The sequence below is a fragment of the Bipolaris sorokiniana genome (genome assembly GCF_000338995.1).
Source record: "Bipolaris sorokiniana ND90Pr unplaced genomic scaffold COCSAscaffold_7, whole genome shotgun sequence".
NCBI lineage: Eukaryota > Fungi > Ascomycota > Dothideomycetes > Pleosporales > Pleosporaceae > Bipolaris > Bipolaris sorokiniana.
The window spans coordinates 1293086-1320833 of record NW_006911901.1 but is presented as its reverse complement, the minus strand read 5'-3'; the positions used below and the strand labels follow the sequence as shown (position 1 = coordinate 1320833).

At 49.3% G+C, this 27748-nt stretch overlaps 9 protein-coding genes across 9 annotated transcripts; 3 read left to right on the top strand and 6 right to left on the bottom strand.

The window, feature by feature from the left end:
* Positions 1-1811: 1811 nt before the first annotated feature.
* On the bottom strand, positions 1812-3436 carry COCSADRAFT_117778 (uncharacterized protein). Its single transcript, XM_007702020.1, has 2 exons — positions 3184-3436; positions 1812-3089 (listed from the first exon to the last, which is right to left on the bottom strand). Exons 1-2 carry the CDS (start codon positions 3327-3329, stop codon positions 2132-2134), a joined length of 1104 nt encoding a protein of 367 aa, XP_007700210.1. The 5' UTR covers positions 3330-3436; the 3' UTR covers positions 1812-2131.
* A 2053-nt stretch (positions 3437-5489) lies between these two features.
* COCSADRAFT_36995 (uncharacterized protein) lies at positions 5490-7281 on the bottom strand. The gene has a single exon (XM_007701654.1). It carries the CDS (start codon positions 6965-6967, stop codon positions 5834-5836), a length of 1134 nt encoding a protein of 377 aa, XP_007699844.1. The 5' UTR covers positions 6968-7281; the 3' UTR covers positions 5490-5833.
* Positions 7282-8502: 1221 nt separating this feature from the next.
* COCSADRAFT_36993 (uncharacterized protein) lies at positions 8503-9806 on the bottom strand. Its single transcript, XM_007701653.1, has 2 exons — positions 8980-9806; positions 8503-8906 (listed from the first exon to the last, which is right to left on the bottom strand). The coding sequence occupies exons 1-2, from the start codon at positions 9738-9740 to the stop codon at positions 8765-8767; spliced, it is 903 nt and encodes a 300-aa protein (XP_007699843.1). The 5' UTR covers positions 9741-9806; the 3' UTR covers positions 8503-8764.
* A 1378-nt stretch (positions 9807-11184) lies between these two features.
* COCSADRAFT_160631 (uncharacterized protein) lies at positions 11185-12214 on the bottom strand (the record flags this gene model as incomplete). The annotated part of the gene is made up of 3 exons (XM_007702019.1): positions 11185-11642; positions 11714-11987; positions 12041-12214. 3 exons carry the CDS (start codon positions 12212-12214, stop codon positions 11185-11187), a joined length of 906 nt encoding a protein of 301 aa, XP_007700209.1.
* Positions 12215-16729: 4515 nt separating this feature from the next.
* On the bottom strand, positions 16730-17837 carry COCSADRAFT_142902 (uncharacterized protein). Its single transcript, XM_007702018.1, has 3 exons — positions 17371-17837; positions 17220-17317; positions 16730-17154 (listed from the first exon to the last, which is right to left on the bottom strand). Exons 1-3 carry the CDS (start codon positions 17495-17497, stop codon positions 16921-16923), a joined length of 459 nt encoding a protein of 152 aa, XP_007700208.1. The 5' UTR covers positions 17498-17837; the 3' UTR covers positions 16730-16920.
* A 1259-nt stretch (positions 17838-19096) lies between these two features.
* On the top strand, positions 19097-21648 carry COCSADRAFT_36991 (uncharacterized protein). The gene is made up of 2 exons (XM_007701652.1): positions 19097-21085; positions 21137-21648. Exons 1-2 carry the CDS (start codon positions 19198-19200, stop codon positions 21283-21285), a joined length of 2037 nt encoding a protein of 678 aa, XP_007699842.1. The 5' UTR covers positions 19097-19197; the 3' UTR covers positions 21286-21648.
* Positions 21649-22382: 734 nt separating this feature from the next.
* On the top strand, positions 22383-23206 carry COCSADRAFT_36990 (uncharacterized protein). The gene has a single exon (XM_007701651.1). It carries the CDS (start codon positions 22453-22455, stop codon positions 22972-22974), a length of 522 nt encoding a protein of 173 aa, XP_007699841.1. The 5' UTR covers positions 22383-22452; the 3' UTR covers positions 22975-23206.
* A 341-nt stretch (positions 23207-23547) lies between these two features.
* On the top strand, positions 23548-24467 carry COCSADRAFT_89746 (uncharacterized protein; the record flags this gene model as incomplete). Its single annotated transcript, XM_007702017.1, has 2 exons — positions 23548-24000; positions 24054-24467. 2 exons carry the CDS (start codon positions 23548-23550, stop codon positions 24465-24467), a joined length of 867 nt encoding a protein of 288 aa, XP_007700207.1.
* Positions 24468-24828: 361 nt separating this feature from the next.
* On the bottom strand, positions 24829-27559 carry COCSADRAFT_357390 (uncharacterized protein; the record flags this gene model as incomplete). The annotated part of the gene is made up of 4 exons (XM_007702016.1): positions 24829-26585; positions 26667-27065; positions 27179-27400; positions 27468-27559. The coding sequence occupies 4 exons, from the start codon at positions 27557-27559 to the stop codon at positions 25238-25240; spliced, it is 2061 nt and encodes a 686-aa protein (XP_007700206.1). The 3' UTR covers positions 24829-25237.
* Positions 27560-27748: the final 189 nt, after the last annotated feature.

Sequence of the window (27748 nt, the reverse complement as noted above, 5' to 3'; positions counted from 1 at the left end):
AAAAAAGAGAACATGCACCACAAACGTCGCGTGCGGAACAACAACCCTGGACAATAGCAAGCAAGGGATATGGTGGGATGTCGGAGACACGGTCGGGCTTACTTTACCTTGCCTTGCATTACCCGCCCGTTTTTTTTGGGGGGGGGAGGGGGGAACAAGGGGGAAGGCCTGGAACACTTGACATCATGATCTGAGGCACTAATGCGGGAAGTAGCGATGCTTGTTTTGGCTGTCTGCGTCTATACTTGCGGACTTCACTTCGCGTGAGCGAGAAGCATGCTGCGAGATGCTGCAAGATGGATGGGTGAGGCGGGGTTGTTGAGGCGGGCACGATGTTGGGGTTGGGGGGAAAACTGTTGGGGTTTCTACTACTTACGCAGTAGAACCCTGGTAGTGGTATACATGTAGCTGCGATCTTGTCAGCTTCTAAGGTCTAGACCTTTGTTAGGTAAGAAGACAGTCGACATTATTTTTAGATAGTAGTGGTAGTAGTAGTAAGTAAGAAGTAAATAATTCTCTATGTAGGAGGGTGATTCAACGGCTTTGTTCCGCTACTGTCCAAGCAGAAAAGAGCCAAAGTGGGATACGACGACAACGGGCAATTTAGTGTGATGCCCTCAAGATTCCTCTTTCGCTCTTTCTATCCCCTTGTATACTAGGTCCCTGGCATTTCAAGTAAGCGACTGAGATATGGTTGATGATCTATACCATGCGTAGATTAAACAGCACAGTAAGCGTTGCTGGGTTCTTGTAAATCTCGTATGCGAACTAGATCAACAACATGTAACGGCCGTAAGGCTACTACTACCTTGGCACGAAAATACTCGTACGATCAAAATCATTGAGCAAAATGATAGGCCATTGTCAACAAAATAACACGTCTATTTTGTGGAATTTAGCCTCCAAAACTAAGCAAAGTATAAAGTGAGGTTGGGGGGACTATATACTTTCGTATTCACACATACACCCTTGCAAACACCGTAAGCGCAATATTACTTTCAGGATGACTACATTGCCGCACAACGTTGCCCCAGTAAAACGACTTTTGAAAACTTTAACATTGCAAGTTTAGCTCTGAACAATCTTGTCTCCCGCTTTGCTGCAAGATCCAATCTCGCTTACGGGTGAAAAGACTGGAAGAATACGATTGGCATACTTCGCTTGGAGAGTAACAGGAAAATACCCAACCGAGAGAGACCAAATTCCATATTCAAACTTCATCTTCCCAAGCTTCCTGAGCTAGGAGAACACGGGCTTACCACCCTTGGGAAACGACTCCCAAAAAAAAAGAAATCCAACGTTGTGCTAAATCAACCGATCGGGCCTCACGCCTCGCGCATACACATACATAAAGAATCAAGAACTTCATCCTTCCGCATGTTTCTTTTTGGATGTGCCCGCATCAACAAGCCTCTTCCGACCTTTGGTAGCAACCTCAACGGGGAAGACACATGTCAGCCCTCGCCGATCAATGACGGTAAGTTCGAGTTCTAGTGGTTCTTGGCGGGGAAAAGAGGGTGGTTGGTACAATGTGTGGGCGGCCTGATGCGAATCCTTAGATTGTGAGCGAGGTGGTTACAGCGCATGTGTAACATGTTCCATTGGAAACTCGTCTTTTATCGTTGGATCGGTCGATTGGTGACAGCTGCGAGCAACAAAGGAATCAGGCTGAGAGGGGAAGGTGACTAGGGGGGCCGGATGCGACGGCACTGTCAGATGATCGAGGACCCTGAACACGCGTAAGACCAAACAGATGATGAGCTGGCTTGCCACAAGGAATATGTGTAGCGAAGAAGAAACCTGATGATAAAGGCGCAACGATGCTGATTGTAGAAAAAAGAGTGGTAAGTTGATTATAGTTGTTTAGTGGTTTTCAAAACTTGTACTTGCTGGGTATCATCGCATCCGAAGACCCGGGGTGGAAAAGCGCAAAAAAAAACGTCGAGACACTGGTTGGCACTACGAAGCCACTCCAAACCCTTCTCCCCCGGCCCAAATCCAAAAAAGTAAATCCCAGAGCTCCAAATGAACGCCTCGTTGATGCAACGCTATGCTATGCAATAAACCCTTCTATGTCATTAAACATTGCTTCTCCTGTCGTCTTCGTTCTGTCTTCAGAGGCTGAATGATGTTATGACAATATTACGTTCTCTTTCTGCTCTTGTATGACACCGCCGACGTTTTCCGCAAAGACTTTTTGTATCGGAAGAGTAATGGCGTTCATGATGTTCTCGCGGAAATCAATCTTGACGTTGCTCTTGTCGAACCAGTAATGGCGGATGAACTTGCCCTGGCAGTTGCTGATTTCTACGCCGGGGAAACCGTTTGCTTCGGCGCATTCCAGTTCTTTGATGTTGTCCTCGTAGTCGTAGCGGATGTACTCGCCAAAAGCAGATTGTTCGTGGAAGCGCGGCTGCTTCCATTGCGAGCAGTTTGCGTAGCGCGTGTCGTCAGGGCACTCGTGCCATGCCTTGAGGATAGGCATGGTGTCTGCATTGTTTTGCACAATCATGAAGCCAGTATTAGTGTAGGTGCGGTTGAAGCGATCAGAGTTGTACTGTGGTTCCTTGGCAGTCCAAGGGTCCTTTGCCATTACAAAAGAGTGTTGCGGCTGGATGTCCCAGTAGTTGAGCATCCACTCGATTGGGACGTGCAAGAAGCGGAATGCGGCATCGGCGTCGAGGAAAACAATGAACTTGTAGTCCTTGATGTGGTTTGCGAGCGCAGATGGCTTGATCCAAGTAGCGTGGCGGTCTTCAAATTCGCTTGCATGAATGAACTTGTAGTCGTAGCCATGGACCAATGCATATGTGTAGTGGTTGAAAACACCGCCAGAAACGTGGTTGATGTTTCTCCAGTCGTATTCGCCCTTGCGGTATGCATCGGTAGAGGGTAGTGGTCTTGTTTCCAAGTCCAGGACTAGGACATCACTGCCTAGGTTCTTCGTATAGCGCGGGTTGGGTGGCAAAGTGATGCGGGTGCCGTTTGGTTCGCGAATAAAGGGCGCAGTGGGCGCAGTCTTGATGTCCTTGTAAAGTAAACGTATGACTTCACTGATGGATACATCCGAATGGGCGTTTGCAGCAGCACTGTGAAGATGGTGGTTAGCTTCGTCTAAAAAAAGAGGGGAGTAGCTTTCAGGGTGCTTTCGTCCCGTGTGCCACGCGATGGTAAACAACGTACATAGCCGTATTGCCCGCACCGTGGGTAAACACCATGCGAGGTGGGCTCTGCCATGCCACGAAAGCAAAGATAAAAACTATCACACAGCCAGCGCTCACGGAGAGCATAAAGAGCGGGCTCCGACCGCCCATTGCAGGCAGCATCATGACGGGCAGAGTAGACCTAGGACCAGAAGCGGGAGGAAGATGCGCAGGAGCGACACAGGGCGGGAAAAAGAGTCTTGATGGCGAAAGGGGGGTTTGTGGCGTCCTGTGGCAGGACGTGGGGATCAGCGCAGCTTAAAAGAAGAAGGGCGCTGCAGGCCGTCAGCCGAAGCCAAGGCGCGCAGGAGGTGGCATGGATCACCAGAGAGATTGCGCTTGGCGTACCTTGGACTTTTTACGGGCAGGACGCAGCTAGACGGACCCTAAGCCTTTCCGATCTGCACCGATTCCAGGCGCCTTCTAGTCCATATCCATACATAACGTGCCAGCAAGAGTAGTGTAGTCGTTAGTGGCGAATCATCAGTCCGCCCGACGCTAGCCACTGGTTCGTCATGAGCGTCTGGGAATGCAACTCGATGGGGGCGGATGGGTAGCCATGGTCGGACAAGCCGATGCAAGCAGTCGGGTAGGCGCCATTCTACATACACTTCATGCCGCCACGGCACGGGGATGAGAGAATCCAGATTAATCAACTCCAGCGTGGGCCGGGGACGTGGACAACGTTGGTGACCCCAAGGGTCCAATTTGCGGCGACGCTTGGGCTGATGGAGTAATCTCCCCCCTCCCCAACTCAACAACTGCCCCACAAATCCTTCCCACCCTTGGCCCCTGATAAGCCATGTCTCTTCGTCCGAGATTGATCAGTATATTAATCCTGCGCTGAGTTTTCCCACAATGCCATTATCTTGTCCAGTTTGGTCTTTTCTTGTTTGCGCTATTCTTTGTTGTCCACGCTTTTGCTGAGTAGTCCGCATCTTTGGCTAGTAGTGGCTCGCTTGACAAAAGCAGCTCGTCCGACGCTACAATAGTAACTTGTGGTGACTAGCTCCACGGGTACTCATATTCTAAAATAGACCTCATCGGACTATAGTGGCGAACAAGCACGGAACAGCAAACTGCGAAGCGATTTCGACATTGCCGTTCATTGTGTTCATTTCGTGTCCATATGATTCACTGTTCCGGCAATATTGTTGTTGTTGTACTATCTTTGTGTGGCTGACGTAGATTATAGCTACTGGAAATGGCGATAATGGGGAATCCGAGTCATATTTTTGATCAATCAATCGTATATTCTCTAAACACCGGTGTCGACCGTTCCTATCTATTCCACGCAATTAGTCCTGAAAGTAAAACGAAGCGCCTTTTGGCCTTGTATACTACAGGCAACCAGTCCCTGTCTCGAGAAAACCTCCGTACTACAAATTTTCAATTGCAACTCACTATACATTGCCTCATCAATCAGGCTTTCATTCCAGATTTACCAACAGGTGGAAACCCCATTCCACATTCATCCGACAGGAACCCCACAGCAAACCTAGAATACTTATCGCAAAAAAAACCCTCATCCAGTCGAGCCGGCACCATGCGTTCACGACATGGGTTCCCACTTACTTACATACATGTACCTTCACCCATGCAGGCTAAGCCGGGAAGCCAGCAGCCAGAACTCCCGCCAAGGGCAAGTCGGAGTCCCTTTTGCCGCAGAACACGTCGCTTAGGCCTTGGCAACGGCCCTGAGCAACCAATCGACGATCCGTGCCTCTTCTCATCCTGAGACTTGTCCAGATGGATAGTCGTCTGTTGCTGAGACAAGCCAGGAAGGGATGCTAAGCTTAATGCCTTTTGCTTGCTGCATATTTTTCTTTTAGTCTGGAACTTGGAGCGATTCAACTTGGTGGGTAAGCAGATCAAGGGTCCAGAAATGCAATGGGGTAGGTATTTATAGGATGGATGATGGTGGCCTTAGTGGCCTTCGTATTGTACGTACTGCTGCTAAAATAGAATGTCAAAATAAGCAATTGATTCCTGCAAATGTCATGTGATTATCACAGTGCAATGTTGACACATCCGGCGAACGCTACATGCAAACTCGTGCTATTCCCAATACAATACTTTTTTGGTAGTTTCGTTTGGTGATGCATATATCACCAAATGCCCGACGAAAAAATGCACATACTTCAGTCGGATCAAAAGTAGCAGGAAAAAGGACTCATTGGCCAAAACACCAGTATTTGACTGGTATCCTCCATATATTTTAAACTATGTAATAATCTGTGTCATGTATCGTAATGCTACCAACAATAGCTGTAAAAATGAAAACAACCCGCAGTGATGATAATGTTCGCCTATCCAAGGGCAATCTACAAGAACAACATATGCCAGACTCTATTTTTGACCCGCAAATCCTTTTACCGCCCGCCATGAACGCTGCGTTGCGTTTACCAGTGCGCCCAAGAAAGGAAAGAAACCGAAGATGTTGGGGTATCCAATGTGGGATAGTCGCCAGACGCCGAATATGCCCAAGAATGCTGTGAACACCAGATAGAGTCTGTAGTAAAAAGAACCGTAGTAAGAAAGTAAACAATGATGGCCGTGATACATACACGAAGCCGTCATATATAGTTCCCCTTGGGCAAATGCGATACGACTTCAAGTCATACCGACACTTACATCAAGTGATCAAGATTGTGTCCAACCTGGAGCAGCTCCGGTGCAAAATTGACCAGGTATGTGATATCCGCCTCGTTCGCTATGTGATGCGCCATATCGTCCATGTTACCCATGATGGTATCAAACCCATCGTCGGACATGTCGTCAAGCTCTTCGTCAAGCTCGTCGTCGTCGACATCAACGTCCTCAGGTTGTGACGGCTCCTCTTGCACACCATTTTCACCGGAGGTTGCCCACTCTTCTAGGTCGGCTTCGGAAAAGAAAGAGTCGCCACCTGCAGAGTCACCCGTTGAGTCATCATTCTTAGCATCTTCGGGGCTGGTCTCGTATCTTGTGACCGAGAACGTATCCAGATCTGCCAACGCTGAGCCGAATGATGATGGAACGGAGGAAGGAGTTGGTTGGTCGAATTCGTCTTCGTCGTCAGAATAGGCGTGTTCCATGGCTTCTTTGTCAAGGCCTAGTGTAGCCATGTGCCTGGTTACATGGACACCGGTCTTTGACTTCTCTATACATGCCGCATCACAGGGTGATCCATCTCGGCCAATGAAGAGAATACGATCTCCATATTGGCTCTTGAGATGCTGAGCGACACTGGGCGTTAACCAAGCGCCAGGGAGAGAAAGACGCACAACCTCAGCGACCCCAGAACCGAGTAACTTCTGCAAGGCAACGATGATTGGATGATCGGCGTCCAGGATCGAGTCATCGACCATTTTATTAACTAGCCGAGAGAGCGAGGAGTTGATGAAGATGTGAACATCTTCGAACTTTGCACCGATATTCGCTAGGGATGCGATAGTGCCGGCTACTTTGGTGTGCGTGGTTGACTCTGCAGTGGCGATCGTGGCCAGCACTCTGACGCGGCCGAGAAACCGAAGATACCTATCGGCGATGGGAGGGAGAATAGTAGCAGTCTCAGTTGTCTGCGACGGCGTGTAGATTTTGATGTTGTTGTTTTGATAAAAGTAGGATGTTGTTTCGTCGTGGATTTGCTTGGAAACAGTGAACAGGGAGAATGCGTTATTGCTGCGGAGCCGCTCAACAGTGTTTTGGGAATGCGACTGGGAAAGTAGTGGCTCGTAAATCATGTTGCGTATCTCTGCCGGCATATCATTAAACTCCGCCATGGCTGTCGAAGGTGATGGCCAGAGGGGGGGGGGTATGTTTGTATGATGGGTGGTGGTGCCAAAGGTGATGGTAGGCTTTCGAGTGGGGTGAGGCGGGGTCCAGGCGGGTAGTATGCAACCAGGGTGAAGGCGCGAGCTAATGCCAGGAACGCTACGGGAGTTGTAACAGAAGGCAGCAGAGCGAGAGCAAGTTGAAAACCACTTCACGTGAGACGTCGACAGGAAACTGCTTAACAGTATGTACAAGCAGCATGTACAGGTGTGTGGGTGGATGATGGAACAAGTGTCGAGAGGAGATGCAAGAGAGATGGAGGTATACGAGGACCTGTGTGGCAGAAGGCCGAAGGCCCGGAGTTTGATCCACGTTAGCGTGCCCACATGAACATTAATTTCGCGCAACAATTCAAGGGGGGTAGAGCTTTTGCCAAGCCGCCTGAACCACGGGACGGACCTTGATATATTCACCTGGGCACACACGTTGTGTGATTTCGCGCAGGTACAACCTTGGTTCTGTTCTGTCACAGTCTTCAATACAATGATGGCCATCCTCTTAGCACAATGTGGCGCCCCGGCGGAAAAGGCCAAAACGCCGCAGGTACGCAAATAAGCACGGCACAGCCATCCATCTGACTGCAGCTTGGCCAGACCTCGCAGGTATTAGCCTCGTTCCTACAGGCCGCCTACATGGGCGAATCCAGCATGATGCGTTTACGGCGACAAGTTGCCGCAAGCAGCATTGTGTATGTATAAACATTGCAAGTGGCGTACATGGCGGGAACCATGGTACTATGCTGACGTTCAGAGAAACGAAGCCTCGTTGTGGTTGAGCAAGCCCCTGTACAGGCCACAGTCCGAAGTCGCTCCGCGCATGCTTTTGGCGACGGGAATATAGTAGCTGCCCAGATGGTTTTCCCAAATGACGTCTAACATATTCGGTGGATGGACCACGAGCGAATAGATGGCGGACGCCCCCTTCGAGGCGACATGCTGAGACGTGACCACTCTGGCCATGAACGTGACGAAACGCGTCACACGATCAGTATTCACGTGACCGGGACATGTTTGTAGGGTGTGTACAGGCAGCGTTCAGGTGTTGCTGGGGCCAACAGACGCATTTGCTTTTAAAGAGCCGCGATTGGGGACAAGAGGAGAGGAGAGAACCATGGCCCGGGTTGCGAGGTGACGTTTGCCGGATGCCAAGTCTTTCTGGCGCTAAGCAATCGATAAGACACCCTGCATGTCTCGAATATCGCTGCAATCTACTTGCTGTATCTGCCCACCTCGCAATTCGGCAGAAATGTCGGCTTGCCTTCCGCCTCTCGTAATTTCTCTCATGGCATATGGGATATGTGGTCTCTTGTTACAACGTCGCCACCTCGTGTGTGTATGCCTTGAGGTGGTGGGTCCTCACACACCATATTACCAGCTTCGTGACTCACTAGCCCATGGCTGCTTTACAGTCACCTGATTCGTTACAAGCAGGTCAGGTACTCTTCTTGCACTCCGGTTTCACACACACATATCCATATTTATTTCCAGTGATCAACAGACATGACTCTTCATTTAACGTCAGTGGCATGGCAAGTGGGGCTTCCATCCACAAGTGTACCCTTCAACTAGGAGTAGAGCTATATGAAAAACAAGGCTTGATAAGAGTCCGCCAACATTGGAGCCTTGCGGCTCTGCTGATATCTTCCTCTACAACTTATTCATAACGCTGAAATTTGAACTTGACTCACACACTTACTCCCAATCGAGCGAGCATGACCACCCAACTTCTTTGCAGCCTGCCCAACATCAATGCACAAGCCTAATCAAAAGATTCGCCAGCCGCTCAGGCTGCTCAATCGCCAACGAATGCCCACACTCAAAAATCTCAGCAATCTCGCCCTTTTCCGCAACAGACTTCATCTGCTGTTCCACACGCGGCCCAAAAAATCTGCCTCCAATATTAGCACTTTTGGCACCCACAACCCTTCAGACCCCACCCTCCCCCATTCTCAAAAACTTACTCTAACGCCCCAACAGTCATAACCTTACACTTCAACTTCCCCTTACTCAAAATCTCCTCCTCAATCTCCAAATTCACCCAATGGCTCCGATAACTCTCTAGTATCCCCCTCGTTCCCCCAGGCGTCTTCGCACACCTCACCCACTCATCCACGGCCCCCTGATCCAACGCACAAGGATTACAACACTCGCTCCTCATAAAATGCGTCCAAAACTCTTCTTCTTTCCCCTGAATCAGCATCTCGGGCACGTGCGGCAGCCAGAAGAAGGGGATATGCCAGTTCCACACGCCTGTCTGATTATACTGCGCAGCAATGTTATCGCGCGTGAAGAAAGATGCTTGTGTTAGTGCCGACGATAAGAGCATCTCGCAGAACGACAAGTGCGTCACGCGCGTAGGATACAGGCCTGCGAGACAGAAGGCGTAGGTAGCGCCACGGTCCTCGCCGTGGACGGCAAACGTCTTGAATTCCAGCGCGTCCATGATGCCGATCATGTCTTTGGCGTTTGTGCGCCCATCGTAGCCTTCGCTGGCGGGGGGCTTGTCTGTCGCGCCGAAGCCACGGAGGTCCGGCGCGACGATCGTAAAGTGCGGCGTTAGCAGAGGGAGGATGCGATACCAGTAGTAGTGTGTCTTGGGTGTGCCGTGGAGCAGGAGTAACGGCGGCCCGGATCCAGATGTGATGTAGTGTATCCGGATGCCGTTTACCCGTGCCATGTGGTGCTTTACGGGCTTGCCATCGTGGTCGTATAGTTCGGGCATTGCGCAAGGGGTCCTCGGATCATTGGCAATGCGGGCTTTCCGGATGTTTACTCGGGTTGTTTTTTGGTTGCGCGTCTTTGTTACATACCGCTCAAGTCGGGGTAGTGCGACCCCGCAGTAGTGAGCGTCATTGGCGGCATCTAGCTAGCTAGCTAGTAACAACGCAAATAGGCCCGGAGACTTCCCCGCACTGTGAGTCGTATTCCAACAATTGCGGCAATGCGATAAACATCCATGAAATTCCACTCATGTGAAATAATCTAGAGAACAAAGAAATGGTCCTGTTTTTTTTGAATCATCTGCAACTATTCTACCTGTCGGGAAAGCTTCTACATTAGAAAGTGTGACAACGAAAGCCGCAAAAGGAAATCCTCCAGCTAACCAGACCTAAAATTAGCACTCAATATATCACTTCAACAAGACCCCAATTGCATAATGGCCAAACGTCTTGAAATAATCTAATATCTCCCACTGCATAGCGAGAACCACCCCGAAACGAGAAAAATCATAGGTACTTAGACTTCAAAGCAATAAAACCCTTCCCCACGTTTAGATAATCGTACTGTACCACTTGGACTACATGCAAAGGCTCATCCTCTACCATATAACTGCTTACTACTAGAAAATTACCAGGCCGTTGTCGCCATTGTGTCTTATTTGTAGAGCGCCTCAGTTTGCGACGTAGCAGGACTCCCCCACCACAGACCGACTACTAAGCCCGTACAACTCAATACAGCCATAAAATGGTAGTATCTAGTCTTCCAGCCATTCTAACACACCGATAGGCCAACCTCAGCCCTGTGGCGGCAATGCGAAGATGATTCATGCAATGTAGCCACCCTGGTCAGTACTTTCTAGCGAAGCGATCTGAGCGGGGCATTCTCGAACACGTTAGCACATCTTGCGTGATAGATAACCTGTAGTTAATCTAAGCCACACTGGGCACTAACCTAGGGTGTGGCTGAAAGCTTTATAAGCATAGACAGATGATGGTTAGTTAGTTAGTTATGCAAGTGACATTGTCGTCCGAAGTTTCCCCGCATAAGCCTTACATCCTAACATCATCACCCTCGACAGCAGCCGCTTTCGCAAGACGGTCGGCGTGTTTAATATGCTTCTTTGGGCTATGCTAGAGCCTAGTCTAGGTAATCGGAAAGCTGCTCTCTTAAAATTCTCGAACCTTCGATATAGTAAAATAAGACCTAACGTCCCTTACTATACGACGAGAAACTTTGTGGGCCGAGAACGACCAGTCAGACCGCAAGGGTAATGGATTTTCCGACACCGCGCTGTGTCTCATTGGTCGTTCTCGGCTCACAGGGTTTCTCGTCGTACAGCGAGGGACGTTATGTATTGTGTACATGCATCCTCGTCCTTCATAGAATAGAGATATTAAAAGAACCTACATAACTTAGAATAATAGCATAAATCATCATTAATGTTGCTACAAACACTTCTGTTCATGGTCAAGGTCAATACTGCAACTCCATACTCTTCCAGACCCGACGCCTATGCCAACGGTGTTCCCGCACACCACTGAGCATGACGGTCGATATTCTGATGGCACCCACAGCATGTTCTTACCGGCATGCTCAATCCATGTATTATCTGAGCTCACACATATGCCTAGATACAGGGGGCGTTTGAGTTCTAGGACGTCGCTTACGCCAACTTGCGAGGTCCGAACAACGATAGTACCTACTTCAGTGTAAAGATAGGAACCAGTAGAATCGAAGGATATGTCGAAAAGAGTCCTGGCGACGTTGAGGGTTTGCAGGCACGCGCCGCTGCTCGTATCCCAGATCTTGACGGTTTTGTCGTCTGACGCCAACGCCAGCTGGGCCGAGTCGTGCGAGAAGGCCACCGAGCTGACATAACCAGACTCTAGAGGTGTGACGTGATCTGCACAGTATTGTATTGATCGGAGTCAACTCGAACCATCTCTTCGGCTTCCTTTATACTTTTTAGCCTACCATCCCAGTCGTCAAGCTTGATCATATCCCGGAGGAAGACGACTCCCCTATCTCGGTAGTAGGAGCAGATGCTCCTCATCTGGTATGCAAGAAGCATTTTGTAAAGGTCGAGGACGTGTTTCTCGAGTTCGTCTCGTAGGCCGGCGGCCGCTTTCTCCATTCTATGCTTGTCGAGAAGGAGGTCCGACAAGTTCCAGTACCAGCCCATTCTTGAGATGGCATAGGCAAGTCCACTACGATTGGCAACAGCCTCGCTGATTGGGTTTGCGAGAATCTACTAATAGATTAATAGAAACAAGCAGTTGTAATTCCAAGAAAGAGACTCACCTCCAACACGAAACAGACACCAACCCATGCGAGAGCAGCTTCTGGGGCAGCCTTTACGGCCCCGTCTATCATGCCTCTCACGGCGTGCACCGCTTGCATTCCGTCATCAATACCTTGCTTTACCGCAGCCTCCTTCTCCGTCTTGTCTAAGCCAGCTCGAGTAAGCAGCGTCATTTAAGACCGCCTCTTCTCGGGGTTTTCCTGTTCAATCTCATTCTCTGGAGGCTCGGAATCTGCTGAAGTTAATTCGCCATTGCTAAGATTACAAGACAGAATTCTCTCATATGCGTCGACTAGATCAGGCTCCTTCGCTTTAAGCTCATCATAGGCTCGATTCTATAACGGTCCGCGCAGGCTTGACGGTACAATGTATGTTGAGCTAGACGAAGCTGACTGACTAACGGAGACTGCTGGTGCGGGTGAATCAGCTTATAGCGAGGATATGGGTAGAACGGTTGCGGGCGGTAGTTGACCAGCAGCAACTCGGTCATCGGCCCCAGGGTGGCCATTCGTAACATGTGCATGTTGGTCCAATTTTGACTTCTCCCTTTTCACATCAGACGATCCTGCGATTGTTTCTAATGGTTTCCCAGCTTATCCGTTGTATTTCTTGCTTCGCTTAAATCTCTCTTTCATCAACGTTACAAAAAGCGGCGCCATAATTTGCAGAAGAATGATGCAACTGTGAGAATAGGCTGTTAGTTAAAATGTATGCTTTAGTTTTGATCATTGTTGTGAATAACATAGCGATGTGGACGCAGCACCGCCTGAAACACTCAATCTACTAAGTAATCGTTCATGCATGATTGTACCCTATTATCACACGCCACATCACGGTTGCTGCAAGAGCAGTTCTTCGATGTACATGGGCAATCGCAGCTGGAACCAGATTGGGATGTCGAAGTGGAGCGGCGACCCCGAACCGAACACTAGAACGTGATCGCTCCACAGCGGCAACGATGCTGCCGTGCTTGTGTAACTTCTAGGCGCTTCCGACATGTTTTTCCCTACTTCGACCATCGTTACAAAACTTGCAAGGTAATTATGCTTTATAGTCTCATCCACCTTTCCTGTGAAGCGAAATAGGAAGAAGTCGGAGCGAGAGGGAACAAGCAAGCTGAGGACCAGGCGTCAAGGACCCGGTTAGGGTGGAGGAAGGCAGCTGCGCGTGTGTAGCTTAGACTGGGGTTGGGAGCTGATGGAGGTGGAGTGGCCAGTCGCAGGCGTTGGGACTGCACAGGGTCTGGCGGGCCGGTGCGTAGTTTCCGTCTATAACATTCGTGCCATGATGCTTCCAACTAAAGCTAATGGAGGCGGCAGGATGTAAGGCACCTAATATCCCACCAAAAAGTTAGAGCCCTTAACAGTATCGCAGGCTAAGCCTAGTATCGTTTGCTATGTCTTCGGCTCGGTAACAATACAAGGGCACAGCTAAAGCAGAGGTAAACGCGGCTAAGAACATACGTCAGATTGCGATAGCACGGGATAAAGGATACCACGAGCGATATAGCAATAATATACCAGTCAGCGGAGGCGTTAAAGGCTAATCAGTTAAACTCAGGGGCAGCGTAACGCGCTAGTGCTGTGCTACATCTACTTACGAAGTCGACATAGCTATATACTTTACTACATTACGATATTAGTCGTAAATTCGTTATCACTCTCGCGCAGAGAGCCCAGGTCTTCAGCGCTTAGGCTAACTCAGCAACAACCCCGCGAATCCAAGAAGCCAGTAACGTGCAACTATAGCTAACGCAATAAGCCATTCTACAGCAGCGTAAAGGACCAACGCGCGTTCACTAATTAGTCTATAATACCACCATACCTCTCCTATACAAAGCCACCACCAAGGCTACAAAGCCACCAATAGATACTCTATTCCAAACTTCCTCCGCCCGATTAGCAACCAACCAGTCACAGGTGACAGCCCCATATTACGACCACTTCCTTACACGCGGCTGTTAGGCTATCCAATCTAAACGCCAGTCAAAGCTCGAACCATCCAACAAAAAGATAAAGCCAAACTCAAATACTAAAGAGCACAATCACGGAAAGATAAGGCCAGAAATCGTAGAGCGGAAGAAGCTAAAGCTAAAGCCCAATACCAACACGATAGCCGCAGGCACGGCGATGGCTAAAGCCATACATAAGAAATAAAGAAATGCTAAGGAAAGAGCACAAAAATATATATAAGAGAGCGAAAGTACGATAAAGGTTTAACCAATTACCATTCTCTTTCGCTAGTACATCTTTGCCTCGGGGGCTCTATATGGCTGTGGGATAATCTTAATTTCCTTAACCCGTGTTTCGCTCGTTCGTGGGACTTTTGCCCTTTGCGCTGGGTTACCAGCTTCCTGCTCTGACGCAGTGCTCTTCCATTTCCGACCACGTTTCTTCATGCCCGCAGTAGCACCTCCTGTCTCTGGTGCCGCACTTGCGACATTTCTGGCTTCTTTAGCAGCCTTTTTGGCCTTTTTCTCTGCCTCCTTGGCGTCCGTCACAGCGCGTTCCGCTCGCTTCTTCGCGAGGTCCTTATAGGTCGCCACTCTTGCTATACCTATTACCTTTTGATCGGCTGCTCAGCGAGCTTTTCCTTCGTTGTTAATCGCAGCTAAGAACTGATTTTGATAATTAAGGAGTGCAATTTTGGCAAGGTACATCTGAGCGGTATTTGCTACTTTCTGTTGGAGCTTCGCCTTATGCTGGCTGCTCGCTTTATCCCTAGGAACCTGTTTGATCCTATCAAGTAGCGATATTAAAGCCTCCCCAGATACTGGCGTTGTAGGCGTAGGCAGTGCTTCGTAGTCCGGACAAGGACCCACTCGCGGCTTATTAGTGGTTAAAATAGTTGGCTTTACTGGGGGCTTGGGGATTTCCGCAAGAACACTTTCAGGATTAAATAGAAACAAACCGCTTTCTCTCTAGGCTTTAAGGATGTTTCTTTTTGTAAACGCCTTTTCTCTTGCTAGGCTATACAGATAAATGAAGTGCTGCTTGCCGACTGTGTTTACTCTATCTAGCTCTATCCTTTCTACTTATTCGCGGTAGGCTGTCTTTAAGGGTCCGAAGACCCTGACATTATATAGCTAGGTCTTATGTGAGTAATGTGAGGGCATACGGTATAAGGTGATGTTGTTTTTAAAACAAAACCCTAAGATCTCTAGGGTTTTATGTGATCTGAAACTATCCTAAATGAGTACGCGTAGTCGATTATTTATACGTTATTTAGTTTAGGGATTGAATATAAGCTTAAGCTACTGTAAGCTAATACAAGAGTTAGTGAATCTAGTATTAGAGAGTGTATAGACCCAACTAGGGGTAGGATACGTAGTCTAGTTAGCTTAATAGGTTTTAGTGGGCTAGATTATTATAGGATTTAGACACCTTCCTTCTACAGAAATACATTCAACAGTAGTTACTATAGTACGCTTTACGCGTACACCCCTATAAGTGTGTGTATCGTCCTTACCGACTAAGACTTTCACGTAATTTAGCATACTTAGCATAATACTAGTCTCGTCTATATTACAAATATTCTCTAACAGTATATCTAAGTTTCGTAATTCCTTTCAGATCACTTCAAACTAATACTTAACCTTATCATAGATATTAAGCTAGTTCTAATCCTACGGCCTATTCTTCTTCGCTGCGATCTCTAGACAGTATTTCTCAAATGCCTTAGCCCAGTTCAGGCCGGGCGGCTTAAGTGGTCTATTCGCTAGGGGCGGATTGCGAGTGGCGCCAAATGCTATCGCAGCTATATGCTTCATCCGCATAGGTGTTCTAAAAGCCTTCTATTATAGTAAGAACTTAACGACTGCGTTCGCTTCGTACGGGGTAAGGTACCGCTGTTTTTAGGCTTTGATCTACATCGATTCTCGCTTGAGTTTGCGATGCCTAAGGGTAGAGAGAGGTATATTAAAATGTGCTGCTCGAGCCGCGAGGGTGTTAGGTATGCTATTAGGAAGTGATTCGGCTGATACTCACGTAGCTAGATCTATGGTGATTAGTTTACTATAGTTCTAGTTGTAGGGAGGGAAAGAGGAACATAGCTTAGCGTGTGCTTGTAGCGGAGGTGAGCACCAATGCCCACTAAGTCAATACTACGTGACAACCACTCGGCCGCAGCCAACCCACCAGCAAAAGGTAAGCACGAGAATAATCTGAACTGATTATTCTAGTGTAGTATAATATATATAGGCATGTAACTCCGTTACAGTGCTAGTGCGAGGCTGTGTAATGCGTTGTAGATAAAGTGACTTGACACGTTGCTATTTACAGATTGGACAAATAGACTAAACTAGACAAACTGAATAAATAAATTTTAATGCGCTATAGGGGCACGTGTGAGTGCTATAATTCGATATAATAAGTTACACGGCTACTAATATATATTAAAAAGCGCTATAGGGACACGCTAAATTGAAAATTCATAAACCACTCTTTCTGATCGGCGAAACTCCCAGAAGACACAATCTTGAGCGCTAATTAACTCCAAATTATAATTTTTAATTCTCCTATATTAGCACTGGCATAATATGGCTCCAAAATCTAGAGTTCTGTTGATAGTCGCTGTTGGACAGGGGTAACACGGTTAGAGCAGATCCCGATGTCATGACGAAACGATCGATAGCGCCATCAACGAGACGGTATTTTTATGTTCACACACCGGCATCAGATGCAGAAATAGCTTGATATACTTAGTACACTAGCTGTATCTTTATCCACCTGCGCAGGAAAGACTCAAGATGATTAATATGCGTAGTCATCTCGTTACGAAGTGGTTCTCGCTACGTAGTGGGAGATATTAACATTATTGTTTATTTTGAAATCTCATACCCGAGATTTCGCATACCTCCCCCACACCTTCTACACGCCGTTCATGAATCAGGAATCGCTGCAATAGCCTCAACCTCAATCAAAAAGTTTCCAGGCAACTTGCCCACCTCCACCGCCGTACGCGCTGGCTTCGGGCTAGGGAGCATAGCAGCATACACCTCGTTCATGGCAGTGTAGTCGGACATATTGGCCAGAAAAACAGTAGTCTTCATGACGTAATCCCACGATGTACCGGCTTCTTCGAGAACAGCTGCAATGTTCTTAATGACTTGGGCCTAAGTGGGGAGATAAGCGTGAGTTAAAGATGTGAAGAAGGGAGGTTGGGAAGGGTTGAGCTTACGGTTTGGGCTTTGATGCCGCCGGGGACGATTGTTCCGTTGAGAGAGGGCACGGTGCCGGATGTGTATACTATTCCCTTGGAAGTCCATGCGCCGCTTGCTGTAGGTGAATTAGCATGTAAAGACATCTTTAGGGAAATGAGGGTTACATACACAAGATTGGTCCTTGGGTGCCGAGGTAGGTGACTACGGGCTGCTGAGCAAGTTTGGGTGAGGGTGTAGCAATGGCAGCACCGGCTACCACCAAGAATGTAGTAAAGATAGAGCGAAAGGATACCATGATTGCGTTTGTATATCGAAATTTGAATAAATGCTCGTGGATGTAGAGTAGCCGAGGAATATTGCTGCGCGGTACTTGAGATATGTACTACTGCCCCATAGTTATATAAATATTGACAATCACTTTCTCATTGTTGCTTCCAAATCACCATTCAGAGCTAAAGTCCGTATTCGACCGAATGCCATGGCTTCCAAGAGCTGCAAGTCTTCGTATGCTTGATAACCCTTGTTACCGTCGTCGGCAAGGAATACAATCAGAATCCATACTTGGCTGCCTGGTTGGTATCACGCCCTCACAAAACATACTGTCTATTCCATTCGTAATTGTTTTCAGCCCGCCGTCGGCTCAAGGCCCGAGAGACCCCATCAGGACGACATGGCTTGGTGGCGGTCGAATGAGCAGGGCTATTTTGAACCTCGGGTCACTACGCGTGGGGCAATAAAAAGCTAGAGATATGTATACAGATATCTCCTAGAACGGAAGGAGACTGCGATTCGTTCTTTTGTGGAGTAGGGTGTGACAGGCTATGACAAGAATGATTGTAGAAGATGCACTCCAACTGGGCGCCAAGAAGTCTCGCGATGTACCGCGCGTGTATCACGCCTAATGGAAAACAATTCATGACTCTAACGTAATCCAAGATAAAGGGCGCTGAATCTTAGATAAGAACCACTTCTCTAGACCACACGAGATGTTATCGATATCTCCGGGATCCACTTGTGGATCAGCATGGCTTGCTGTTCGGTTCGTGATTCGCTGCCGTACGATCCAACTCCATTCCTGAGGGCCGAAGCTTCGCCCAGCGATCCTTTGACAATATTTCCGTACAGACGTCACTTCCGTCGTTTGGCGGTTCCCGGGTCATCCGGGTCATCCAAATCGCGGGCTACGGGCTCGACGGTGCTCCCGCAACCATACCAAACGCTCGGAGGAAGACTAAGCCTGTTGGTACAGCATGGCATTCGCGGAATCCGAACAGCATTCTTACTGTCAGATACTGTAAGCATGGCGTTTACCCAATTCACTATCTGATTATGTAATGTCGCAATCTTTCTGCTGCATTCTGTGTTTGTTTGACGGCCGCTACCGTCGCAATGAATCGATGTCGTATCTTGAGGTTGTACGAGCAATCTTTCGAGAAAAAAAAAGACGCCTATCCAAAGGCCTACAAGGATCCCATATCTCCGTCGGAATGGATCCGATGTTGGTATTTGTTATCTCTCGGAGTGTAAAGAGCTTTCCCGCCCCAAGTGCCGACCCTATCCACGAGATGCGTCTCCACACTAATACCTGCCATACGTTACACTACTGCATCTCGCTTCGAGTCCATGTTGCGAGTAACCTGTAACGGGAATCTTGACGTGTGGGAAACCCCATCCTGCAAGCCCACTTGTCAAATCTTACGGCTGGCGACGCCATGGTGCCCTTATCGCAGCTGCGCCGGTTGACATTCTTTGCAGCAATATATAGTGAACCGCCAGGTCTAATCTTCGGATGAGTGTTGGCGCGCCCTATACGGTGCGCCCTATACGGTGCGCCCTACAATGATAAGATATTGGTGACCAACGTGAATGTTCAACATGGGTAATTCCATACGGATGAGCCTGCCGTAGCATCAGCAGGCAAAGGTATTTGAAGGTCGGACATTTCCTTTACTGTGAAGTACCTTTCTTCCCTATCGATACTTTCTCAAAGCCAAAATGAAGGGTCTCATCACAGCCTCTTCGGCAGCCCTGTCCTTAGCAGGTGGTGCCATTGCCAGCCCAGTGGCCCCTCGTTCAGACATCCTTTTCTTCAAACCCCTCGAGGTTAAGTCAGACTCTGTACACAACGTCCATGTTGACTTCAGTGACGACGATTTCGAGGGTGAAGTTCGCCTGGTCTACGGCGAATGCGGAATGAAGAGCCACGGACAGAGACATCATGATGTTGCCTCGCATTATATCAAGCGATCGACCCGCCCAGAACGCTTCGTGTGGATTGTACCAGAGGATGCTGTCCATGGCGGTTGCCTTCATGCGTACTCGGGATCCACACTCATTGGACGCTCAGATCCGATCTCCGTCAAGCATCAGCCAAGGAAGAGGGAGGATATTTCCGAGGTGGCTGACACCATGGGACCTTGGTTCGATGGTGTAGCCTACATGAAGAGCAAGCAGAACAATGCTTCCTATGTTGCAATGGAGAAGAGCAAGCGAATTGCCATTGTTGGTGGAGGCATGTCGGGGTTGATGACAAGTCATCTACTCGAGTCGGTCGGCATCCATGATTGGCACATTATCGAGTCTTCGGAGCGTATTGGAGGTCGTATTCGAACAAAGTATTTAGCCAGTAGTAAACCTGAGGAATACCAGTATCAAGAGATGGGTCCCATGCGCTTCCCAGTATCGACTCGCTATCCAGAAACAAACGAGACGCTGGATATTCAGGATCACAAGATGGTTTTCCAGCTTGGAGATGTTCTGACCCAAATGAACGGAGGCCCTACCAGCGACCTTGCTGTCAACTTCATTCCATGGATCCAGTCGAGCCCGAATGTGCCGGGCAACTCGAATGGTTACCGTCTTCCCAATGGACGCATCCCCAGCGCTGCGATGCTCAGGAGTAATGCCACTGCATACAGTCTTCCAAAACCCGAGGGTCCAGAGGAGGAGGCTGTTGAGCACGCTACTGAAGAGTTGGAGAAATTTGTGGCTACCACACCGGATGTCGTGCGTGAGATGCACACAAATGTTTACAAGGCCCATAAGCATGCCGTTGAGAAGGGCTTATTTCATTGGTCAGAGGCCGCGTATGTCAGATATGCGCTTAACCAGAGTGCTGATGTAGTTGACTACATCACCGGCGGTTCAAGCGGTCCCATCTGGGAATATGATACCGCATATTTTGGTGCAACAACGTGGCGGACCATCGATAAGGGTCTAGAGTCGCTTCCTCGCGCTTTTTACCCGCACGTCAAGGACCGTTTGACCCTTGGCCGCAAAGTCACCGGACTGAAGTACGATGAAGAGACGGACAAGATTTCTGTTGAGTGGCGCAAGGACCCTTTTACAATGAAGCCAGAGAGCGAAGATTATGATTACGCCGTCGTTGCTGTTCCTTTCTCAAAGGTCAGGATCTGGGATCTTCCCCAATACTCATCTCTCTTGTCTCGTGCTATCAACGAGATGAACTACCAGCAGTCGTGCAAGGTTTCTCTGCACTACAAGACACGTTTCTGGGAGAAGCTTTCGCCCCCAATCATTGGAGGATGTGGTTCGGTTGATATTTCAGGCATTGGCAGTGTCTGCTACCCTTCTTATCAGATTAATTCGACCGGTCCTGGTGTCATCTTGGGCTCATATGTCTCTGGTACTCTGGCCCGCTCCGTAGGCGCACTTAGCGAAGAAGATCACGTTGCTCTGGTCCAACGCGCCATGATCGAGATCCACGGTGAGGTAGCTGACGAACAATGGACTGGCGCGTACGACCGCCAGTGCTGGGAAACCGACGAACACCAGGCCGGTGCTTGGGCTTCGCCTACTATTGGCCAACAAGATCTTTTTCTGCCTGCCTACTACAAGACCGAATTGAAGTCCATTTTCGTTGGTAAGTGGAACTGAAATGCTTTTAGGATATAGACTGACTGTGGCCCTCTAGGTGAGCACACAAGCTATACGCACGCTTGGATATTTTCGGCTCTCGACTCGGCTGTGCGTGGAACAGCCCAGCTGCTGTTAGATATGGGTCTTGTAGACGAGGCGAAGCAAATCGTCGACACCTGGATGGGTCGGTGGATCTCCATCTAAGCTGTGTTCACCTTTGAGATAAAATAACAAATATCATACTAGATCATGAAAGAAATTAATCAACAATGAAACTGGACCGTTGTTTTTCGGTGGATGCGGCGATGATGCTGTGTACGGTGCTAGCAGATAGATTAGTTGCGGGGGTGACAAAGCGTGATATACGATAGTTAGAGGAATGATGAGGTGCTGTTGCCCCAGGATGACGCCACACCCTAGCGTCTAGTAGCTGCTTGGTAGGATTGCAGTCCCCTGTCTACCGGAATACCGCTCGGACTTTTGGGCTTTGCCTCGATGCTTGCCTTGTAAAGCTAATAAGATTTAGACAAATACTAGGTTGTTAGTACATACATGGAACAAGAGCGAGTTAGAGTCAAGTAGATGTGGTTCGTTCATTATCTGATCTCTGCATGCTCTCGTATCGAGTAGCAGCCGAAGAAGGCAGGACGTAGCGATGGCGCATGCGACGTTCAGTCATAGCTCGCAGCTCTTGTGGCACATTCAGTAGCGATGATTGAACAGGTGTCGTGTGCTAGCACTTGGTGATGCGCTCACCAACGAGTAATGTTACGACGATGAATGTCTAGGGAGATGAGAGCTTCATGGCAATGGCATGGCATGGCAGGTGCGAACGTAATGAATGTCTTAGCGTCGGCGCCTGACCACGTGAACACGCGTGCACGCCACAACGAGGGCGTACTACGTAGTTGTCAGCGAAGTTCAAGAAAAAATAACTTGCTATCATAATGCCTCTTGGTAGTATACGCACTCCTCCACACCAATTGCTATTGAGTTTCCAGCTTAGCAACCGAACGGCAGACATATACTGCGAGCCGACACAGGTATGTAGTTTTTGGGAGCTTGCAGCCCCTCCTTCTCGAGATGGAAAGTACACCCAGAGGAGACGATCTCCTAACTGCACTCGGCGCTCGGACACATTGCAGAGTCACGGCTGAAAGCGGGACGAATAACCATTGGATATTTTCTGGGGTCAAACGTGTAACGAGGTGGTGACATGGCGTCTAGGGCGTGAATCCACGACTACCTATCGCCGAAGTATAAATATCGGCAGGTTGAGCAGAGTATGACTCAACATCTCTCGGAGTATTAGGAGGGGGAGGTTGCCTATCTTCACCTGTGGCTGCAAGTTCGGCCTCACATATCGACAATATGGACAAGAAAATATTCCAATGGGAACGTGCAATTGGAACGCGAACCTACCTCATTTCCTCGGACCAGTCGCTTCTTCCTCATAGCTTTGTCCAAGAGGCATATGCAACAGATGCCGTATTTTGGGCAAAGCCTCTCACGCCTGCAAAGCTGACAACTTTGCTTGATAACAGCCTCACGCTCGGCGTCTTCGTGGTCTCGGATGGAACCAAAACGGCTGTCGGCATGGCACGCATGATAACTGACTACACGACGCTCGCCTACCTAACCGATGTATACCTCATTCCCGAACACCAAGGCCAAGGAGTGGGCAAGTGGCTTATCAGGTGCTGTCGCGAGATTTGCATGGATATGGAAGACCTCCGGTTCATGGTGCTCCTGACGGGCAGCGAGCAGGCACAGGCATTGTACAGAAAGGAATTGGGCATGGCCAAGTTGGATGGCGGGGAGGTGGGATTAACGTGTATGGGCGCCCGGCGAACGGCACTCTTTGAGGCGGCATCCGCGGGGTCCCCAAAGTAAAGCAGGACCGGGCGCAGGGCAGGGCGGATGCTCGTGGCGCATGTAGCTACCCACAAGCACCCATGGATGATTGTGGCCAACGATCGAGGGCGGTAGTGCAAGAAACGTGCGACGACGGTTGGGCTCGAATCATGGCAGGGAGTGTAGCTAGATGAGGCCTAGAGCCGGGCCCTTTGCACATGCAAGTCAGTGGGTTAGCGCCAATGTCGCAATGCATTTTTCACCATCACCACACCTAGATCGCAACCGGAGTCTGGCTGATGCTTGTAAGACGGGCAAACACTATGCTTATCCAGCCGAATAGCAGTGTTTCCGTGCGGCGTCATGCAGGGATGTGAGCTGGATTGCAAATCAGTCGGCGCATGGCAGGCCATGGCATCGCGTCGCGTCGCTTCTTTGGACGGGTGCATTACGCCTACTAAATGCGACGCTATCCCCGACGCTGCCCGAGCCAGACTAAAAGACAGATCGTATATGTGTAGACCTGTTGCAAAGATCGCCAGCCTGTGTTGATATACAGCGACCCTGCGTCTGCCAGCGGCTCTACCCATATCCCACATTCCTCACGACATCATGGCAGAGCCCCTCGCTGATACCCCACCACTCTCCTCCTCCGACTCTGCCTCTCCCTCTCCCGCTTCCTCTCCTTCCCCCTCTCCCGTATCCCTAAAGCGCAAACGTGCCCCCTCCGACACACAACCTCTGACCCCGCCACTCTCGGCCGACGACCCCAAAGGAACCCATCTTCTGTCGCGTGCCGTCCACGTTCTTTCAACCGCCGCCACTGCGCTGTCACAAGTTACTTTCTTGTACCAGTCGGACCATGTAGCCCGCCATGGCCTGCTTCAGGCCGTCGAAGTCATTACCAAAAACAGCGAGGCAGGAGGCAAACTCATAGTTTGTGGCGTTGGGAAAAGCGGCCTTGTAGGGCGCAAAATTGTCGCAACCATGAAAAGCCTAGGAATTGCGAGTTCCTTCATGCATGCTGCTGAGGCACTGCATGGAGACCTCGGCGACATCAGGAAGGTAAGTTGCGGTCCCTCCTACAAAGCGTCCGCCTATAATTGACTTGTGACAAGAATGATGCCGTCATGTTCATCTCCTACTCTGGCAAGACTGCAGAGCTTGTCGCTCTCCTGGATCACATACCCTCCCACACACCCATCCTCGCCATTACATCACATACCAAGCCCTCGGAATGTCCGCTCTTTCGAAGCAGACCGCGCTCGATACTATTACCTGCGCCCATCCACGAGCTAGAAGAGGTGTCCTTTGGCGTTTGTGCGCCAACCACCAGCACAACCGTGACAATTGCGGTCGGCGACATGCTTGCACTGACAATTGCCGAGGCAATGCACCAAGAGGATACCAAGGTTGTTTTCAGACGGAATCACCCTGGTGGTGCAATTGGCGCAAAGACGAGGCGGATAGAGGAGGAAACTGATACCCAAACCAACAAGTGCACTGGACTAGTGACACCGCCATCGTCATGACTTTGCTCCCAACGACTTTACAATACGAACATTGCATCATGAGCTGAGTACTTTGCATGCATTGTGGGTAGATCCAGCCAAGGGCGTGATGCGTTGATTCGACCTTGTTCGTCAAGCAAACATCTCACTGTTGTCTGTCTTTCCTACGCAAGGAGCGACTTCGATGCCCTCTGACCAAGGGCATTGTGTATGCATGCTCCACATATAGCCATATGTGCTTTGAACTGCATATGTCTCAGTACAAGCTGTATGGGTAAAAGTAACACAATTACAGTCTCATGAGAGTCTTGCAGATCCTAGAGTGGGACAGTTGATTAGTGCAACTTTTTCTCTTTCTGTTGTTCAGAGACGACCAGTTTGGTCACTTTGATCAAATGAGGAATGAGAGAAAAACTACGAAGCAATAGCAAGCGAGATGCGCAATTTCATTCAGGAAGCATTCATTGATGAAGCGTTGCGTCCCAGCTACTCAAAGCCGAGGGGCACCACACCACTTTCATACGACTAGCAAAGATGGCTAGCAATATCAACAACACTCTGTTGTTCTTCCTAATTCTCTGTTGGCATTCGATGTATATATGGTACAATATATACCTAGATTCATTCTCTTCATGTTAATAGATTTAGGAATGATAATTGCTGTGCCCCGCTTACCCTATTCGATTAGATCGAACTACCTCGGACTTTATTAACTCCAACGACATTGGGATAGTGCTTCTCGAGTACGTATTCAACAAAGAAGGCAAAAACTCCATCTCCACCTTGCAGGCCTATAATTTTGCCCGGGTTTCCATGTCTCTTAAAATTGGATCGACGCATTCCTTCCAACCCTGTTGAACACCCCCGTTTTCCCACGCGTTGTGGTTGATTGGCAGTTGCTTTACCCAGCGCATAACGTTCTCGTATACGTTACCATCATACATCCCAATCGCACTGCACAGACTAGCGTCGGAAAAGTCCCAGGCGTCTGTCAGTGCAATGGCTTCGGGTAGAAGCTGATCAAGCAGGTCGTTGACAAGTGAGCGGATGATATCGAGTTGAGAAGGCGAGAGATACGGCGGCCGATCATCGCAAGTTACAATGAAAGACAGTGCGTCCACAGAGCGCGGGTTGATGATTGTAGAGAGCGCAAAGAGCGAACACACGCGCTCTAAGACCTTGCGAAGGTTTGCAGACGTGCTATCAGGCAACTGTGAGATAGCATTGACAAAGGAACGCAGAGTAAAGTACTCAATGTGCGCCCGCGATGCCGAAATAAGCAGCATCATATATTCGTCCCAAGCCTCTGCTGGTGTCTTACTCGAGGCTCGAATCTCCGCGTGTGCCTTGGTGGCCAGACGCTGTGCACGATGACGAAACACAGCAAGCTGAGCCCCGTGCATGAGGAATTGTTCACCCTGCGCTGCACAAGCTACATTGGGATCGTCCGAATCAGCCAAGTACTGCGTCTGCGGCTCCATTGTGTCGCCGTCTCGCAGGCGATCTAGCTGTTTGAGCAGATGCCGACCAACCTGCTGCCACAGCACGTAGTTCTCGCCCTCGAATGTGGCGCCCCCAGCAATAGGGCCAACGATATCTGGAAGACCCGAGATAGCCATGTACCCATGCCCACCACACATCTTGCGGGCATCTTCGGCGCCATCAGCAGCTTCCGAAGTGACATATGCTTTCAGACCCGCAGTCAGTGCGTGTACAGATGGAAGGAGAGAGTGATCGTTCTTCTCCTGCATCTCTCGCAGCTTGTCATACTGAGTCTCACAGGCACGCGATGCAAAGAACATTGCATAGGCCTTTGCAATGAGGCTGAGCAAGCGAAAATTTTGGTGTCTGTATTGCATGATAGTGGCTTCATCGTCCAGTGCATCTGCTGGACCGAGCCCCTGTTGCCGCACAACAGAATACCGTGTTGCGATTGTCAATGCTTGTGCAAGTTGTACGGCAAAGGCGCCAGGCATCTTGCCACGGACAAGCAGCATGACCGAGTATGATAATTTTGCGCGCAGCGGATCCTTGGTAAACGTACCATCGCGCGCAAGTTGGCTATGAGCCATGAGCATATGCGACCGGGGGATCCGAACGTGGTTGAACGACGCGAACCCGTTGTCCGCTTCATTGTACCTATATCCAAGTGATCTCATTAGCACCATTCCCCACTACCCCAGAACACTCTACTACAAAAGAAATCCAACTACTACTTACCCCATCTTCAACCCCACATCCCCCATCTCCACCCCAGGCATCGGCCTCCCGTCCTCCACACGCCTCAACTGCACCAGAAAAATATGCGGTCCATGATACATCTCCCCAACAATCAGCCGCGCCATGACCGCTCCGTGCGTAGTCGAGAATCCCAACCCCGCCGGCCAGAACTTGGTCGAAGAAATAGTAGGACAGTTGACAATAAACTCATCTGTCTCTTGATCAAACGTTGCCGTCGTCTCTACACCCCGCACAAATGATCCGTGTCCCAACTCCGTCTGCGCATACGTCCCAAGAATCTTGCCCTCCCGCGCGAGCGGTAGCCATCGTGATTGTTGCTCCGCGGTGCCGTTGTGTTGCATGGCTGGTTCGAACAGTATGGCTTTGTGACCGAAAGGACTGCTCTCTATCAGCACCATCCTCCAATATTTCCTTTCCATTTTCTCCTTTCCAGCTTCTTCTTCTCCCCCTCTTTTTTGATATGAGGGATAAGGGTGAGACAAAGAACATACCTAGCATTAACAAGCCGATATTTCGGCGTAACCCACACAAAATGCTCATGTCCATACTCCTTCATATCCTGCAAACACGCCTTCCCCATTTCCAGGCCTTGGGCGAAGAGCGCTTCGCGCGAGGTGTGGGCGTAGCATTGGGGGAGGAGGGCGGTGTTGTGGGCTCCGAGGGCTTTTTCGATGCGGGTGAAGGCTAGGCGGCGGGAGAGGACGGTGGATCGGCTGGTGCGGGTTTGGTTGGCAAGTTGAGGTTTTGGGATGGGGAAGGGAAGAGAAGTGGGAGACTTACCTGCCCCAGAGGATACATGTGAGGTCGAAGGGGTTGAAGGAGGATGAAGTTCTTGCTTTACGCATTAGGGTGGTTTGAGCGTTCTCCGCCATTGTAGTGTTCTTTCCTTTTTGCTTGAGAAGTGGCATAGTTTAATTATGAAGACTAGGTTTATGGTTTAGGTTGTAGTCCGATTAGAAGGGTAGGACCAAAGAAGCGGTAAGGAAATTATAAATACTATGAGGTTGCATTGCGTACGGTGTGTTCATCTTACACCGTTCACTCTGCTCTTCTTTCACTTG